General features: G+C 40.6%; 1 protein-coding gene across 7 annotated transcripts in view; it reads right to left on the reverse strand.

Annotated features, from left to right (window-relative positions):
* fsd1l (fibronectin type III and SPRY domain containing 1-like) overlaps nucleotides 1-16632 on the reverse strand; it is a 63299-nt gene extending 46667 nt beyond the window's left edge. For 6 of the 7 annotated variants that reach the window (XM_072589937.1, XM_072589927.1, XM_072589907.1 and 3 more), the window contains exons 1-3: nucleotides 16498-16632; nucleotides 13329-13424; nucleotides 9239-9370 (exon numbers count right to left, since the gene is read on the reverse strand). In XM_072589937.1, the coding sequence (XP_072446038.1) occupies nucleotides 9239-9370; nucleotides 13329-13424; nucleotides 16498-16512 (243 nt within the window). In that variant the 5' untranslated portion in view covers nucleotides 16513-16632. The remainder of the gene's footprint in view (nucleotides 1-9238; nucleotides 9371-13328; nucleotides 13425-16497) is intronic. The other variant, XM_072589946.1, reaches the window with a different exon arrangement.
* Nucleotides 16633-18179: the final 1547 nt, after the last annotated feature.

Here is an 18179-nt window from a genome sequence, read left to right on the forward strand (position 1 = left end):
GTGCAGGAAATCTGAAACAAAAACAAAGTGACTGAGAAAGTCAAGAGATCTGGTAACATCTGTGGATAGAAAAACAGAGTTAACATGTTGAGTGCAAAAGATTCCTGGAGAAATTCCCTAAGAAAGGAGGATTCTAGGAAGGGGATGAGTCGACCACAGTTAACCAGGGAAGTTCAGAACACCATCAAATTACCATAAAATGTGGCAAAGATTTGTAGTAGACAAGAGGGTTGGAAAAGTTTTAAAAACTAAGATGACCAAAAATTAATAACGAGGAAGAAAACAAACTTTGAGGGTAAACTTGCAACTAATACCAAGACAGACAGCAAGAGCTTTTCTAAATATACTGTTACGACATGGGATAAACCTCACTGCTTAATTTAAACCAGCAACACAAAAGATTTATCCCATGCAGTAATGTGAAAATTCAAGAGGCCAAGAACTATTTGAACAATTAACAACTTTATTTCTTAAAAGTATATAACAGGGCATAATGAACTAACATCTTTTACTTGCCCTTCTATAATACTAGTCCAATAAAACCCCCATTTAAGATTTACTGAAAAATTCAAATTTCAAAACCATCCAGCTGTCAAATCTTTTCTTTGCAGATTTGCTCTCCAAGTCAGTGTTCATGTTTTTCTCTGTGCAAACTCCTTCTCCAGTTCTGACTAGCAGTCTACATCTGTTGGCCTTTTGTCAGTTCTCCCCCAACTGTTCAATTTTTCCCGGTCTATTACCCCAAAGCATTGACTCTATTGACGATATTAAAAGTCAAAGTCAAAGAGAGGCACAGCACGGAAACAGACCTTTCGGCCCAACCTATCTATGCCGACCAGACATCCCAACCCAATCTAGTCCTACCTGCCAGCACCCGGCCCATATCCCTCCAAACCCTTCCTATTCAGATGCCTTTTAAATGTTGCAATTGTACTAGCCTCCACCACTTCCTGACAGCTCATTCCAGACACGTAGCGCACTCTGCGTGAAAATGTTGCCCCTTAGGTCTCTTTTATATCTTTCCCCTCTCATCCTAAAGCTATGCCCTTTAGTTCTGGACTCCCCAATCCAGGGGAAAAAAACTTTGTCTATTTATCCAATCCATGCCCCTCATGATTTTATAAACCTCTCTAAGGTCACCCCTCAGCCTCCGACACCTCCAGAAAAAACAGCCCCTGCCTATTCAATCGCTCCCTTTAGCTCAAATCCTCCAATCCTAGCAACACCCTTGTAGATCTTTTCTGAACCCTTTCAAGTTTCACAGCATCTTTCTGATAGGAAGGAGACCAGAATTCACGCAATATTACAAAAGTGGCCCAACCAATGTCCTATACAGCCACAACATGACCTCACAACTCCTGTACACAATACTCTGACCAATAAACGAAAGCATACCAAACGCCTTCTTCGCTATCCTATCGACCTTCGAATCCATTTTCAAGAAGCTATGAACCTGCATGCAAGGTCTCTTTGTTCAGCAATATTCCGCAGTACCTTAATTGTATACCACAATTGTATAAGTCCTGCTAAGATTTGCTTTCCCAAAATGCAGCACCTCGCATTTACCAGAATTAAATTCCATCCGATATTTCAGCCCATTGGCCCATCTGATCAAGTTCCCGTTGTAATCTGAGGTAACCTTCTTCACTGACCACTACACCTCCAATTTTGGTGTCATCTGCAAACCTACTAACTATACCTCTTATGCTCAGGTTCAAATCATTTATGTAAATGATGTAAAGTAATGGACCCAGCACCGATCTTTGTGGCATTCCACTGGTCATAGACCTCCAGTCTTAAAACCAACCCTCCCCCACCACCCTCTGTTTTCTACCTTTGAGCCAGTTCTGTATCCAAATGGCTAGTTCTCCTTGTATTCCATGAGATCTTACCTTGCTAACCAGTCTCCCATGGGGAACCTTGTCAAATGCCTTAGTGAAGTCCATATAGATCACATCTACCGCTCTGCCCTCATCAATCCTCTATTACCTTATCAAAAATTCAATCAAGTTTGCGAGAAATGATTTCCCACGCACAACGTCATGTTGATTATGCCTAATCAGTTCTTGCCTTTCCAAATACATGTACATCCTGTCCCTCAGGATTCCCTCCAACAACTTGCCCACCACAGATGTCACGCTCATTAGTCTATGGTTTCCTGGCTTGTCCTTACCACTTTTTAAAAATAGTGGCACCATGTTAGCCAACTTCCAGTCTTGCAGCAACTCACCTGTGACTAGCAATGATACAAATATCTCAGTAAGAGGCCCAGCAATCACTTCCCTAGCTTCCCACGGAGATCTAGGGTACACCTGATCAGGTCCTGGGGATTTATCCACTTTTATGCGTTTCAAGACATCCAGCACTTCCTCCTCTGTAATATGGACATTTTTAAAGATGCCACCATCTATTTCCCTACATTCTATATCTTCCGTGTCTTCTTCCACAGTAAACACTAATATAATAAATTCAAACTTGATTGGAGTTTTTTTTTGGGGTGTAATTTAAACCGAATGGCCTAATTCAAATTTGTTTTTGTCTCCAGGCAACCAGCTACATTAGCTGCTGGACCAAAAGGTTGCATTATATCTTGTTCAGAACAATTGGTGCTGTCAGGTAGTTCTGCTAGCTTTTAAAAGGTACAGTACACCCACATCTTCATAACAATACTAGCGGCCAAACTGAACATAGACTCCTTAGAATAGGGCTGACGAAACAACAATGGAGTTGCAAAGTAGCTCACTGTTTAGCACTGCTGCCTCACAGTGCCAGGGACTCGGATTTGATTCCACCCTTGGGTGACTATCCATGTAAAGCTTTCACATTCTCCTTGTAGCTGCATGGGTTTCTGTCGGGTGCTCTGGTTTCCTCACACAGTTCAAAGATGTGCAAATTAGGTGGACTGGCTTTGCTAAATTGCCCATAGTGTTTACAGACGTCTGGGTTGGGTGAATTAGTCATGGGAAATGCTGGGTTACAAAGGATATGGCAGGGAGGTGGTTTTGGGTGGGATGCTCTTCAGAAGTTCAGTGTGGACTCAAAAGGGCCAAATGGCTTGCTTCCACACTGTAGGTATTCTATGATTCTAAGTATCCTGAATCTATTGGACACATGAAAATGATTAAGCTACACAGATAAATGGATGCACTGGCAGCAATTTTCCAAGAATCCAGTGATTCTGAAAACATCCAGGAAGGTTGGAAAACAGCCGATGTAACATATACCTAAAAAGGGGAGTGAAAAAAAGTCAGTTAGCTTAGTGTCTGTTATTAGGAAAATGTGAGCATCTATTTTAAAGGATGTAATTGCACAATATAAATCAAGCAGAGTCAGCTTGGGTTCATGCAGTAAAAATCATGCCTGACAAATTTACTATAATTCTTTCAGTGTCATAACAAGCAAGACAAAGTGGAAGCAGTGGGTTCAATATATTTGGATTTCCAGAAGATGTCAGATAAGGTACTACATGTTAGGCTACTTAAGGTACAAGCCCATAGTGTTGATGGTAGTATATTAGCAAGGATAGAGGATTACTAATAGAAGGACAGTGGGGATAAGTGGTACATTTTCAGGATGGCAACTTACAGCAGCTATGTTGCCACAAGGATCAGTTCCAAGGGCCACAATTATGTACAAGACTTATTAATGATTGGATGAGGAAAGCAAATGTACTAATGCCAAGTTTTGAATGATACAGAAATAGGTGGGAAGGCAAGAGTTGCAAATGACAAACAGCTGGTAAAGAAATATAGACAGGTTAAACCAGTGGGGGGGAAAAAAACTTGGCAGATGGAATTTAATATGGGAACATGCAAGGTTATATATTTTCTTCAGAAAGAATAGAGCTGCTGAACATTATTCAAATGAAAAAAAGACTACAGAAAGTAATGAAACAGAAGTACTTAGGAGTCCTTGTCCATGAATCATGAAAAGCTACCACCCAAATCCAGCAGCCAATAGGGAAGGCAAATGGAACTTTGGCCTTTATTTCAATAGGAATGGAGCACAAAAATTAGAAAGTCTTGCTAAAGCTCTTCAAGACAAGCTAGTTAGACCATACCTGGAAAACTGAACATATTTAGTTCCTTTAACAAAACAAAGATATACTTGCATTATAGGCAGTATAGAGAAGCTTAACTAAGTTGATACTGGGTAGGGAAGATTGGCTTGTAACAAGAGTCAACATTATTGAAACATTTAGTTTCTTCGGATCGAAAACAGAAATTGCCTGAAAATCTCAGCAGGTTTGGCAGCATCAGTGAGATTTTCCAGCAATTTCTGTTTTTGTTTCAGATTTCTCGCATCTGCAATTCTTTTAGCAGATGTATGTAAGTTAGCTCAATGATTGCTTCATCCCAATACCCACAAACCGAGCTGCATCAAGAAATTCTTTCACGAGCTACATCACACTGCAGCACTCAAGAACTACAAAAGGCAGAAGAAAAAAAAAATCTGTACAATGTTTTCAAGAAAAAACATCCAATAAACATAATCCACTGATTCCTCAGGAACAGACAATGCAACCAAAATCTGTAGCCACATTACCTAACAGCAAAGACTTTTCAGAAATGACTGCCAGATTACTCAGACCCCTTGTGGTAGCACACAAACCTACCAACACACTTAAACAGCGATGAATAAACCTAAAGGATCCATAAGATACTACCAGCAAAACTAATGTCATTTACACAATAGCATGCAAGAACTCTTAAAAAGACCCACATCAGACAAACTAGCAGGAAACTTGCCACCAGGATACGTGAACACCAAATGGCCACAAAAGACATGACCCACTATCACTAGTTCCCATACATATAAAGGAGGACACCACTTTGACTGGGCAACACACATCCTAGGACAGGCAAAAGAGAGACACATGAAAAATCCGAGGCATAGCATTCTAACCAGAACTCCATCAATAAACACATCGACTTAGATCCCATCTACCTTGCTTTGAAAAAGAGAACTGGAAATGACATCACCCACCTTAAGAACCAAGACCTATAAATGGAGAGGCAGGACGTACCACTAGCGTTTCATCAGAGACTCTATGATGTTACCTAGTATGGCGACGAAACGTCTGAATGCAAACCTTCAAGCTCAGCAAGCTAACTTATACTTATCATCAACCTGAGCTACAAATCTTCTCAAAAATTCTTTTAGCATTGTTTTGTCAAGTTTCTTAGGAAACCTGACAGAGTAACTATGCATAGTTTTTCATCCTTGTGGAAGAGTCTGGGACTAGAGGTCACAATATCAGAGTAAATGGTTGCCTATTTAAAGGCAGAAAGGAGAAGAAATTTCTTTTCTCAAAGTAGTAAATCTGTGGAATTATTCAAGACATTGCTCATTGGCTTATTCAATTCAAATGTTCACCACAGTACCACACTTCTGCTAGATAGGAAAGTTGGTGGCATGAGGGGCTACAATGGATTAGAAAAGAAATTAGCATATACACTAGCATTGTAATAGTATCTGAAATGTTAACTGATTGATAGAATAGAGACGCCTAATGCTTAATTAGTCCATGGGCTAACTCTTAGGCATTTCTAGTGAGCAGCACTTTGTGGGTTTAACAATGCCAAGATTGCTTGAACCTGTCCAGATCAGTCAAGTCCCATCCCTTGAAAACAAAAAATAACTGTCTAGACTCCAGAATCACCTAGACTCAAAATATTAGCTTGCCCTCTCTCCTGCTGCATGACTTGTTGTAATTTTCAGCATTTTCTGTTTCCAGTACAGAGTCCAGCATCTGCAGTAATTTGCTCCTATATTAGATCCCATTCCTTGAGTGGCACAAGAACCATTCAGGTTTTTAATTAAAAAAAATTAGCTAGCTTAAGATTGCAGACAGGCATCACGAAAAACAACATATGATTTCTTGAATTCAATTTTGGAAATGTCAGAGTAATAGTGGAATGCTTAATATTAGAAATTGCAGGTTTCAAGCCCAGCATTACAGCCTTGGAAGATAATGCTGTGCAAATTTGTCAAGTCATCATGTTTGGTAACAAGCATTTATGTGACAAATGAAAGTCAGTGAACATTAATAGATTGTTCCAAAGTACACTGCACTCACAATCTGACAGATGCTAGCAAAAACATGCTGACTCTGCTATTGACATACATTATTTTGATGTAGACAGTACGTCACATGTAAACATAGCTCAGGTACAGTCTCCCAACATGTGCAAAATTCCTAGCTGAATCTTTTCCCCTTGCATGTGACAGGCCAGTTACTTCTTTTCCTGCTTTACGTGCGTTTGCATTTGAATCTGAAGCCTGAAGAATCACTGGCGTTACTGAAATGGCTTTAAGGTTTTTTTTGTACACTTCATACATACATCAAGGAAACAGACCCTTCAGCCCAATTTGTCCATGCCAACCAGGGTTTCCTAAACTAAACTAGTCCCATTTATCTACATTTGGCCCGTATCCCTCTAAATCTTTCCTATCGACGTATCTTTCTAGATGTCTTTTAAATGCTCTAATTGTACTCTTTTCGCCCACTTCCTCTGGAAGATCATTCCATAAATGCAACTCCCTGTGTGAAAGATTTGCCTCTCAGGCCCCTTTTACATCTTTCCCTTCTCACCTTAAATCTATACCCAATAGTTTGGATTCCCCTACCCTGGGCAAAAGACCTTGGCTATTCATCTTATCTATGACCCTCAGGATTTTATAAACTCCACAAGACACCCATCAGCCTCCAGGGAAAGAGGTCAGAGAATCTCCTAATAACTCAAACCTTCCAAACTCAGTTAACACCAGTCCCAGCATAGATTTAACTGATTTTATGGCCTCTTTCTGAAATAAAAGCAGAAAGTACTGGAGAAGTCAGCAGTTTTGTCCGCATTTGTGGAGAGAAAAACAAAGTCAATGTTTCGTGTCTGAAATGACTCTCCTTCAGAACTGAAGGGTGGAGCCAGTTCTGGAGAAGTGTCAAATTGGACTTGAAAGGTTACCTTTGTCCCTTACTTCGGACATGCTGTCAGACATACTGAGTTTCTCCAGTACTTTCTGTTGTTATTACAGATTTCTAGCATTTAGTCATAGAGATGTACAGCATGGAAACAGACCCTTCGGTCCAACTCGTTCATGCCAACCAAATACCCTAACCTAATCTAGTCCCATTTGCCAGCACTTGGCCCATATCTCTCTACACCCTTCCTATTCATATACCCATCCAGATGCCTTTTAAATGCTATATTGTACCAGCCTCCATCACTTCCTCTGGCAGCTCATTGCGTACACGCACCACCCTCTGCGCGAAAAAGTTGCCCCTTAGGTCTCTCTTATATCTTTCCCCTCTTGCCCTCAACCTATGCCCTCTATCTGGACTCCCACACCTCAGGGAAAAGACCTTGTCTATTTATCCTATCCATGCCTCATGATTTTATAAACCTTTATAAGGTCATCCCTCAGCCTTCGACGCTCCAGGGAAAACAGCCCCAGCCTATTCACCCTTTCCCTAAAGCTCCAATCCTCCAACCCTGGCAACATCCTTGTAAATCTTTTCTGAACCCTTTCAAATTTCTCAATTGCAGTACATTGACTTTGATTGCAACACAGGAGGCCAAATTATTCTATGAAATTTGGTGGGCCAATAATAGTTATTTCTATTTTAATGGAAAAGTTTGATTGTTGATTCCCATCCATCTCTTGCAGAACTCTGCCTATGAACCTTCAGCAGTCATGTCTCCAGAACTCCTAGTAAATTTCTGGACCAACCAGATGTGGGTTTTTTAAAAATTGTTAGTTCTAGCAGGTAGCTGATGAAGAACAAAATCTTCACTTTGGCATTAGTTATGTTTTGAAAAAGAAGTGCGAGTAGTTAAACAGAGAGAGGTGGGCACACAGGATTGTTGAGACTATAATAAATTATGATTAGGGGAATAGAAATTAACTGTGAAAATCTCTTGACTGCATGGGACAATATGAGGGCGGCATGGTGGCTCAGTGGTTCGCACTGCTGCCTCACAGCACCAGCATCCCAGGTTCAATTCCAGCCTGGAATTGTTCCAGGGTTCCAATTCCTGGTAAATATTTTTTGCATCCCTTCCAGTTTAATAGCATCCTTTCTCTCATTGGCCTTCATAGTTAGCTCATTCAATATACAGCACGATTATTTCAGACCAGCTATTTTACCAAATATTTTCCAAAGAAACAAGAACAATAATTGGTGGTAAAACTCATGTGTGGGAGCATTTCTGGAGAAAAAACATATTTTGGTCACTGGACCCCAAACTGCTTTCTCTGATGCCAGATGCTGGCAGACCTGCTGAAATTTTCAGCAACTTGTTTGTTTCTGATTTCATCATCTGCAGTTCTTTGGGCTGCCCCTACCCCCTCCAGGGAAAGATTTGATAGAATAATGAGCCCTTAACTGGGGAATATTCTGGAAATAAACAGCAGAGGTTTGATATGAAGTGCGGGTGCCACATGCAGCATCACTATGCACTACACAGTGGTAGCCATTTGGGGATCAGTTAGCTGGACAGCTGGTTTGTGAGGCTAACAACGTGAGTTCAATTCCCACTCTAGCACAAAATACTTGCCTTCGCAATCGCTCCCCTCACCCGAGATGCGGTGACCCTCAGCATAAACCATCACCAGTCTTGTCTCCCTAATGAGAGAGCAGCCGTATGGTCTGGTAGGACTACAATGACTTTAAATACTTGGTACCCATTTACATGTTCAGCATCTTTTGTTTTTTTCCCTCCGAAATCTTCAAAGTAGACAGTACTGCCACAGAGCATGGAATACGGAGTGTTGCCACTTCAAACACTGAATTGATACAGAAGCCAAAACCACATGAATTATGTCATTGGTACCAAAGTAATGAAGAGTTCACAAGATCAGAGGTGATGGTGGAGACTAGTACAATTACAACATTTAAAAGGCATCTGGATTAGTATATAAAAAGGAAGGTTTAATGGGATGAGCTAAATGCTGGCAAATGGGGCTATGTTACTTTAGGATATCTGGTCAGAATAGACAAATTGGATCAATGGGTCTGTTTCCATGCTGTACATCTCTATTACTCCAAGTCAAGGACATATTCTGATCAATTTGAGTTGAAATCAATGTTAGAATTTTGGGTAGCCAGAAAAATTAGCAGTTTGGAATTATTAATTTGGTTTCAAATAAACACAAATATACAGATATAAATTATTCTGGATATTCCCAGACCATGAAAAAACAAAACAAAAAGTCTGTCTTGAAGAACAGCTTTTACCTGGAGTTCTTGGCTTTTGTATGCTTGTTCCTGTTTAATTTTGTTCACCATACTAGCTTTCATCTCATCCAGAGTAGCCTGAAGAGCGCCAAACTCTTCTTCTAAGTCAATCATCACTTTGGTGGTATTGACCTGCATGAAAAACACAAGTAAAAAACAACTTTTTAAACTTACCTATATGCTGAATTAGCACCTTAATCAAAATAGAAGTCACAATCAAATGTTGGTATCAGCAAATAAAACAATCAGAGAGAGCTACGAAAAGACTAATGTTTCTTTTGCCTGTATATAATCAATTCGTATTAGCTTCTATACTCAATTCATTTCAAAATGCTTTGACCAGTCTTTGAAAGAAAGATATATAGCAATTCATGGATTTCAGGATGACAGAATGGTGAAATAAGTAATGCATATAGATTTAAATATTGAGAAATATTAAATGAAGCACACTTGGTGGGGGGGGGGGGGTTGGGCAAAACGTGGAGAATGTGAGAAGACTGTATGCTAAATGTGACAATTTTGAAAATATGAAATTGCAAGCTGAAGCCCAGACACAAATTCTTAAATGTGATGTGGCAAACATGATGTGGTGAGGAAAAGAACACAATAACTGAACCCATGCTAGACTATTAACCACAGTTTAGGTATCAGCTGGAATATTTGGACAACGCTGGACAATGATTATTTGGTGAATGAGATTAATGAATCATGCAAGTTCTTAATTTCCAGACCAAACTCAAATTTCAGATTATGAAAGAAATGGAAATAACAGCAATTTAAAAGGGAGACTAGAGAGGAATTTTACAGCAAGTCTGACTACAATCTCATATTCATGGAGTTGCATCACATTTGCGTTATGAATTGTGAAGGTAAACCCCTTGAAGCTCAGTCTGCTTGAACATGTACAGCAATAGCCAAAGGATTAGTTGCCATTATGGAAAATGGAACAACGGAAAATTTAAATTATGAGAGTAGATTACCCTCATTTCCAGAGATGGAGCCACATCACCAGCAGATGAATGAAGTGGTTACGTAGACATGGGTTACAATACTGTCAAATGAAAACAAATAAGAATTGGTCTTGACATTGTCACTTCCCACAAGAATTAAAATCAAAAAGTATTTTGAGAGATAAACTAATAATAATTGAACTGAAAAAAATTTGGATTTTTAAAGAGAGATCCTTAATGAAATCTACAAAAATGGTTGTCTGTTAGTTTCCTGAAGCACAGTGCAGCTTTCTTAGACTGGAGTTAACAACTGGTTAAATGCATGGAAGAATGCAACATAAATTTTAATATATTGTATCAAAGATTAACAGTTTTCAGATTGGAGATTGTTGGATCAGCATTTGAGATATTGGTTTGTGTCTTAGATGGGCAGGCAACCAGCTCCAACTGATGTTTGGTTCTCAAGAAGAGAATCCAGTGGATTCGTGGACCGTTTGCCCTGGAAAATTTCTGGGCATGTAGTCTTCATTGAAGAATTGGAGCATTCAATAGAATACTCAAATGATGCTAAATTTTGAATATTCCAGATACTAGTCACAGCATCAATACAACTGATGGGTACAATATAATGACAAGTCTTCACTTTGTTTCACAGTAGTCAAAACTGAAACAACTAATGAGAGAAGAATTCATGAGATTCCCAAGAAACAATCAATTGGTGCTTCAGTTGTGACTTGGAGTATCACGTGAACAGCCCAAAGCAAATAGGCATGATCTTCTAAATAATACATGACAGTCCTACGACACAAAAGAAAAAAGATGATATCAACAAGTTCTGGTGCACACTGTAGAAAAGATTTTGAATACATGGGAGAGTATATAGCAGAGGTTCATGAGAAGGGTTCCAGCATGAAAAATTTAAACTCTGAGGATAGTTTGGAAAAATTGGCACTTTTTTCCTTAGAGAAAAGGCCATGAGGAGACCTGATAGAGGTATAAAATGTCATGAGGGGTGCAGATAGTGTAGGTAAGAAGAAACGGTTTTCGCTCACAACAGGACTCAAACCAAAGGATTTGATTTTTTTTTAAAAAGAAGCAAATACAAGAGGAGAATAAAAGCTTTTTCATACAAGTACTAAGGGTCTGGAAAGCACTGCCTGGAAGTGTATTGACAACAGTTTCAACTGCGGCATTCAAGGGGACAACAGATTAATATTTAAATAGAAACCACATGCAGGGTTACAAGGAAACAGCAAGAAATTGACACGAAGCCAAAACACTCAGACAACCAGAGCAGACAAAATGGGCCAAATGGCCTCCGGTAATGGTAAAAACTCTTGTGAATCAACTAAGCACAATACATTTTAGTCCTTTGATTAACTCATTAGATGACTCCTTTAGTTGCACAGTATTAAGTGCATGTACTTTACACATTCAGGCCATGAACTGTTGATGCACTTCCCTATTTCATCAAGTGATGAAGATTAAGGAATGTGTTCAGGTAAAATATTTGTAATTCATGTGAACCAGCTGGAGTAAGCTATTTCAAACAACATCCTTTCACTTCTCGTGAAATACTTATCTTGGGTCAACCTGCTCTGAGGAAAGCATAAAAGAATCTTGACATGGAACATGAGAAGGCATTCATTTCATGAAAATTAGTTGACCCGCAGTTTATTCAGGAAATCTTCTCCCCAACATGATTATTGTTCATTTATGAATTCCTGAGGCACATGATAGATATTTGCTTGTTCAGATGTCCTATGACACAACTCTAGGACTTAAACCAAGGTCTACTGGTTCAAACTTAGGAACACTACCACGGCACTACAAGAACCCCCAAACCTTCCAGACAATAGGCCAGACACCACCATCACCATCCTGGGATATTTCCCATTGGCAGGACAGACCCAGCAGAGGTGACAGCACAGTGGTATACCATGGGAAAGGAATTGCTCTGTGAGTCTTCAACATTGACTCCCAAAGACCATGAAGTCTCATGGCTTCAAGTTAAACACGGCAAGGAAATCTCCTGATTGCCATGTACCGTTCTCCCTCAGCTGATGAATCAATGTTCTTCTATATAAAAGAACACCAAGTACTGAGGGAAGCAAGGGTGCAAAATGTCCTCTGGTGTGGGATTTCAATGTCCATCACCAAGGAGTGATTCAGCAACAGCACCGCTAATCAAACTGGTTGGGTCCTAAAGGATATAGCTGCTCATCTCAGGCTAGGGATCCAACTAGAGAAAAAAGATCATTTTACCTCATCCTAATCAATCTGCCAGATGCAGATGCATCTATCCATGACTATTGGTAAGAATGACCACTGCACAGTCAGAGTCATAGAGATTGTCAGCATGGAAACAGACCCTTCGGTCCAACCCGTCCATGCCGACCAGATATCCAAACCTAACTTAGTCCCACCTGCCAGCACTTGGCCTATATCCCTCCAAACCCTTTCTATTCACATACCCATCCAAATGCCTCTTAAATGTCGCAATTGTACCAGCCTCCACCACTTCCTCTGGCAGCTCATTCCATACACGTACCACCCTGTGTGAAAAAGTTGACCCGTAGGTCTCTTTTATATCCTTCCCCTCTCACCCCAAACCTATGCCCTCTAGTTCTGGATTCCCCCTCCTGCCTTCAATGAGAATACCATCTATCATGCTGAATAGCATTATCACCATGCTAACTGCCACATAGCAACATCCTGACAAGTATTATTTGGCAATTTGGTGAAAGTGAGCACTGCAGATGCTGGAGATTAGAGTCAAGATTAGAGTGGTGCTGGAAAAGCACAGCATGTCTGGCAACATCCGAGGAGCAGGAAAATTGACACTTCGAGCAGAAGCCATTCATCAGCCCTTCCTGATGAAAGGCTCCTGCCCGAAACGACGATTTTCCTGCTCCTCGGATGCTGCCTGACCTGCTGTGCTTTGGCAGCACCACTCTAATCTTATTCAGCAATTTGTCTACATCATCTTTTACTTGGGTAATTTGCATAAAGTTGAATTGCAATAACCAAATACTAATTTATAGACAATTAAACTATGGATGTGAGCACAGGAAAAAAAGTTTGAATGAGTACATGTATGCAATTTTGGAGAAAAGGCATAATACACTTAAAAATACTACCTGAACATTTTTTAAAGTATGGTTCAATGTCTCAATAAAATTCTGTATTTCATCATCTTTGTTTGCCAGTGTTGTGATAATTCTTTGCAATGCTTCCTATATAAAAAGAGAGGAGAAATAGGTCATCCAAATAAAACAAAAATCACTAACTATGAACTAATATCAATATCTGATGTAGAGCTGGAAGCTTTTCATGCAATGCTATATATGCAAGTGTTAAACAGATGTAAAAGCTTTAGCCCTCACCAATTTCCACAACCTTTTTAATTAAAACATGGTCAATTTTAACTAGAGGGTCTTGCATGGATTGTCTAAGTGTTCAAAGTGAGAGTTTCATAATTTTAAATCATGAAATGAAACTACTCACCCATATTGTCTAGGTAGGAAATACAAGCTGCATCTAACCTAGCAAGTCTACTCAGAATCTTATATATTTCAACAAAATCACCTTTCACGTTTTTAGGTTCTGAAAGTATAGGCCTAAATTTCACTCATCTTAAGACAAGCATAAACCTTTACAAACTGACCCTAATACAATTACATCTTTCCTTAGAGAAGGGGAAATGTGCCTTTCTAATTGTCGCCTACACTTGAATCCTGACTTTGTGCTCTTCGAACAAGTACGAAGTCCCTCATAACATTAACATATACAAATTTCACAACTCAAATCTGCATTTGCATTCTGACTACCAAAGTGAGTAACCTCGCATTATACTATGATCTTGATGCCCACTCACTTCATCTACTTACCTTTTTCCAGCCACCTCAGTTTATATTTTCACTTAACCTTACATTGTAAGCAAACTTAGCTATATTACTCAAGTCCTTTTTCCAAGTCATTAATATAAATCATGAATAATAGATACCACTATTGATTCTAATAGTGCTCCACAAGCAACAGCCTGGCAATTTGAAAATGCCACATTTATCCTTAGTCTTTGCTTCCTGTGCATTAATTACAGTTTATCCATGTGTATATCCAACATCATGAGCCACACCTTGAATATTAATCCTTTATGTTGTACCTTATATGCATCAATCTCCAGCTAAAATAAAAGTGTTTTAAGGTACAATTCCTAATCAATATTTGACCCTATCAATTATTTGCTTTTCACAATTATTAAACCTTCAGTATATTATTAAACTATATACCAAATCAGTCACTAGATCCTGGCATTTAAAAATGACAGAAAGGTCAAGTAAACCTCCATAGGGTAATTCAGGCAACAGACAAGACCTAACAGAAAAGCATCAAGTGCAAAAGAAAATCTACAACAAAATAAGTTCAACCCACTGACATGCATAACTACAATTGATTTGTTTTAATCACTGCATTGTAACCACTGGTTCTCTCTCAATTATCACTCTCAGTGAATTGCAAGTGAGATTAGACAGAGGTTTGCACTTGCTTAAGCAGTTGTATTGTAATTTTCCAAAGCAGGTTTAAAAACAGAGTTAAGACATTGAGCAATCAAGTCTGCTTTGCATGATACACAAATAATTCATATTCTCTCATCATTGAATATTCACTGGCCCCCTTTACATGCACTTTTACATCATTTAATTTTTCCCCTTAGAAGTGGTTTTACTTGCGTGCATGCTAGTTGAGAGCATGGGACACTAATGGCTGGAATACAGATGTGGTCAGGTTTCACTAAAAAAATGTTGGTATTGCCAGTCTCACTCACTCCAGCCTTTTCAGTTCTACCACCACATCCCTGCAGATTTTCAAAAGCCCAATGCAAAAAATGGGATAGACTGTCAAAAATACCACCAATAAAGGCCCCTGCACCAATATTCAAGAGTCAAGCAAATTTAATTCAATCCACATGAACAAACTAACAGAGGGTCTAATCATATCCTCTGAATCTTAAAAGCTAAGCTCCTCACTGCCAAATACTCTTGCCAGTATCAAATATAATGAGCAGAGATTTGTCAATCTGCCAATCCATTAATCTTATAAATGCATTCGTCACTGTCAGTTGAATCAGACAGTAGTCATTCCATTTTTGGTTCAGACTACATATAGATTAGGCTTTGGTACAAGTCTTTAAAAAGACTGCTCAAACGCTGAGATAAAGTTGAGTTCCTTTCAAATCTGACGTTTTAGGATATCAAAATGGTCTTTGCTATACGCTACTCAAATAAAGCTAGTACTGTTTCAAGACACGACTGCTGTTGAACAATAACTAAACAAGATCATAAACATTAGCAGTCTTCAAAAATTGGAAAACATCTGTCAAATTAACTATTTCCAAAAAGAGCAATAGCACTTCCCATGCAAGTAACTTTACAACCCAAAGATACAAATATTTACAAATAAGTACTTAAAGCACTGAATGATACAATGTGAATCAACACTGCAACAAATGGATTACAACTCAGCCACCACCCTACATTAGTTCCCACGACTGATCTCACTGCAAATCTAATATCCTCTAAACCAATGACTGCCAAAGCCACTGAGGATGGATGCGGATTGCTTACACACCAGAGTGATGCAGCATTTTCATTGCTCCGCAACAAGATGTTGGGAATAGCAATAACTAAACTCCCCCCATTCCCTTTCTAAACCTGAACACAAAAAGGTCAAGGACTCATACAATTGTTAAGATCCTCAGTGCAAATAAAATGAGGGCTGAAAAATAAGACCCAGACATTTAAATCAAATGAACCACACGACTGATGCAAAACTGAAATACACCCAAATGAACTAACCAGGAATAGAGGGAAGGGAGAAGGATGCGAAGAGGGTGGCGAGGGGGGCAAGCAGTGGGGTGAGGGGGTGGCAAAGGGTGAAGAGGAGACAGCAAGGGGCAAGGGGTGCAGGGGTGGGGAAGGGGGCGGCGGCGAGGGGAGGGGGAGGGTCGGTGAGGGAAGGGTCAGCGAGCAGATAGTGGAAGAGACAGAGAGAGAGATTAGGTCGCCTTGGTTCGGGGATGACCAGCCCCTGACCCATTCTACCGCTTAAGACCCTGCTGGTGGATAGGCAACGAGGAAGGCTTGGAAAGAACAGTCCTGATGAAGGGATGACCGGACTCAAAACATTAACTCTGCTTTCCCCTATCAGATCGTCTGAGCTTCCCCCCTAAACAATTTCTGTTTCCATCTCGAAACGAGCAGGGTTTCTCCAAGGGCGAACTTCATTCTCTCAGGCCTTGGCACTTACCCGCTGCGAGTCCATCGAGGCGGTCAAAGAGCGGGCGCCCGCTGCCCCCTGAAAACAACAGACACCCGGCGCCACCAGGATCCGGGAACCACACACGGACGAGCTGGGCCCAGTGCGCAGGCGCACCAACCGACGATGCCGCGCCGGAGGTCGGACTGGGGAGGGGGTGGGGGCCGTGGGCGGGCGAAGTGGCGTCACGCGCATGCGTGCGCGCCGAGCGCCGCGTGCTGTTGCCTTGGAGACAGCAGGCGCCGTTGGCGACGTCCAACCGTCCCGACCACGATCAGGAGCGGGATTGGGATGGTAATGGAATTGGCTGGATTTGAACATTGAACTCAAAACCCATCCCGCACGGTTTGGATAATAGTAAGCAGCGTCATATGATTATTGTAAATGCCGTGGTGCGGAAGCGAAAAGAAAATCAGTGATACAGTTCTGTAGGAGGGTCACTGGACTCGAAATCTTAATTGACTCTGCTTTCTCCCTCCACAGATGCTGCCAGACCTGCTGAGTTTCTCCAGCAATTCCTGTTTCGTTTCGGATTTTCAGCCTCTGCAGTTCTTTGTTTAAAAAAGACTTGTGGATCATTCCACATGTAATGAATCTTTTTCTTAGAGCCTGGAAATGGAACCTTCGGTCCAACTCGTCCATGCTGACCAGATATCCTAAATACATTTGCCAGCACTTGGCCCATATCCCACAACCCCCCCTCCCCCCCGAACATTATGGGCAATTTAGTATGGCCAATTCACCTAACATGCATATCTTTGAACTGTGGGAGGAAACCAGGGGAGAATGTGCAAACTCCACAGAGACAGTTGCCCAAAGCTGGAATCGAACCCAAGTCACTGGTGCTATGAGGCAACAGTGTTAACTACTGTAACGTTGTAGTTCTGTTCTTGTGCAATCCAGTGTTACAAGGAATTAGTGTAACAGCAGCACCATTTCAACTAACAGGGCCGGCATCGCGCTATAACCAATATATGCTTTAAAAGTTTGTGCTTTAGAAATAGTGTCCCCAGTTCGTCAGTCACGTTATAGCGAATTTGCATTAATGAAACACACGTTCAAGCAGAACGGCCTGTTTAAGGGAATCACAGTTTATGGGCAAAAGACAAGAAAATGGAATTGAGGATTATTAGATCAGCTGTGATCTTATTGAATGGTGGAGCAGACTTGATTGGCTGAATGGCTTACTTCTGCTCCTATATAGAGTAATACAGTCACACAGTACAGAAACAGACCCTTCAGTCTAACTCATCCATGCCGACCAGACATCCCAATCTGACCTAGCCCCATTTGCCAGCATTTAGCCCTTATGCCTCTAAACTTTTCCTATTAGATTAGATTACATTACTTACAGTGTGGAAACAGGCCCTTCGGCCCAACAAGTCCATACCGCCCCGCCGAAGCGCAACCCACCCATACCCCTACATTTACCCCTTACCTAACACTATGGGCAATTTAGCATGGCCAATTCACCTGACCTGCACATCTTTGGACTGTGGGAGGAAACCGAAGCACCCGGAGGAAACCCACGCAGACACGGGGAGAACGTGCAAACTCCACACAGTCAGTCACCTGAAGTGGGAATTGAACCCAGGTCTCTGGCGCTGTGAGGCAGCATATACCTATTCATATATCTATCTGGATATCTTTTAAATGTAATTGTACCTGTGTCC

Source organism: Chiloscyllium punctatum, chromosome 2, assembly GCF_047496795.1.
Source record: "Chiloscyllium punctatum isolate Juve2018m chromosome 2, sChiPun1.3, whole genome shotgun sequence".
NCBI lineage: Eukaryota > Metazoa > Chordata > Chondrichthyes > Orectolobiformes > Hemiscylliidae > Chiloscyllium > Chiloscyllium punctatum.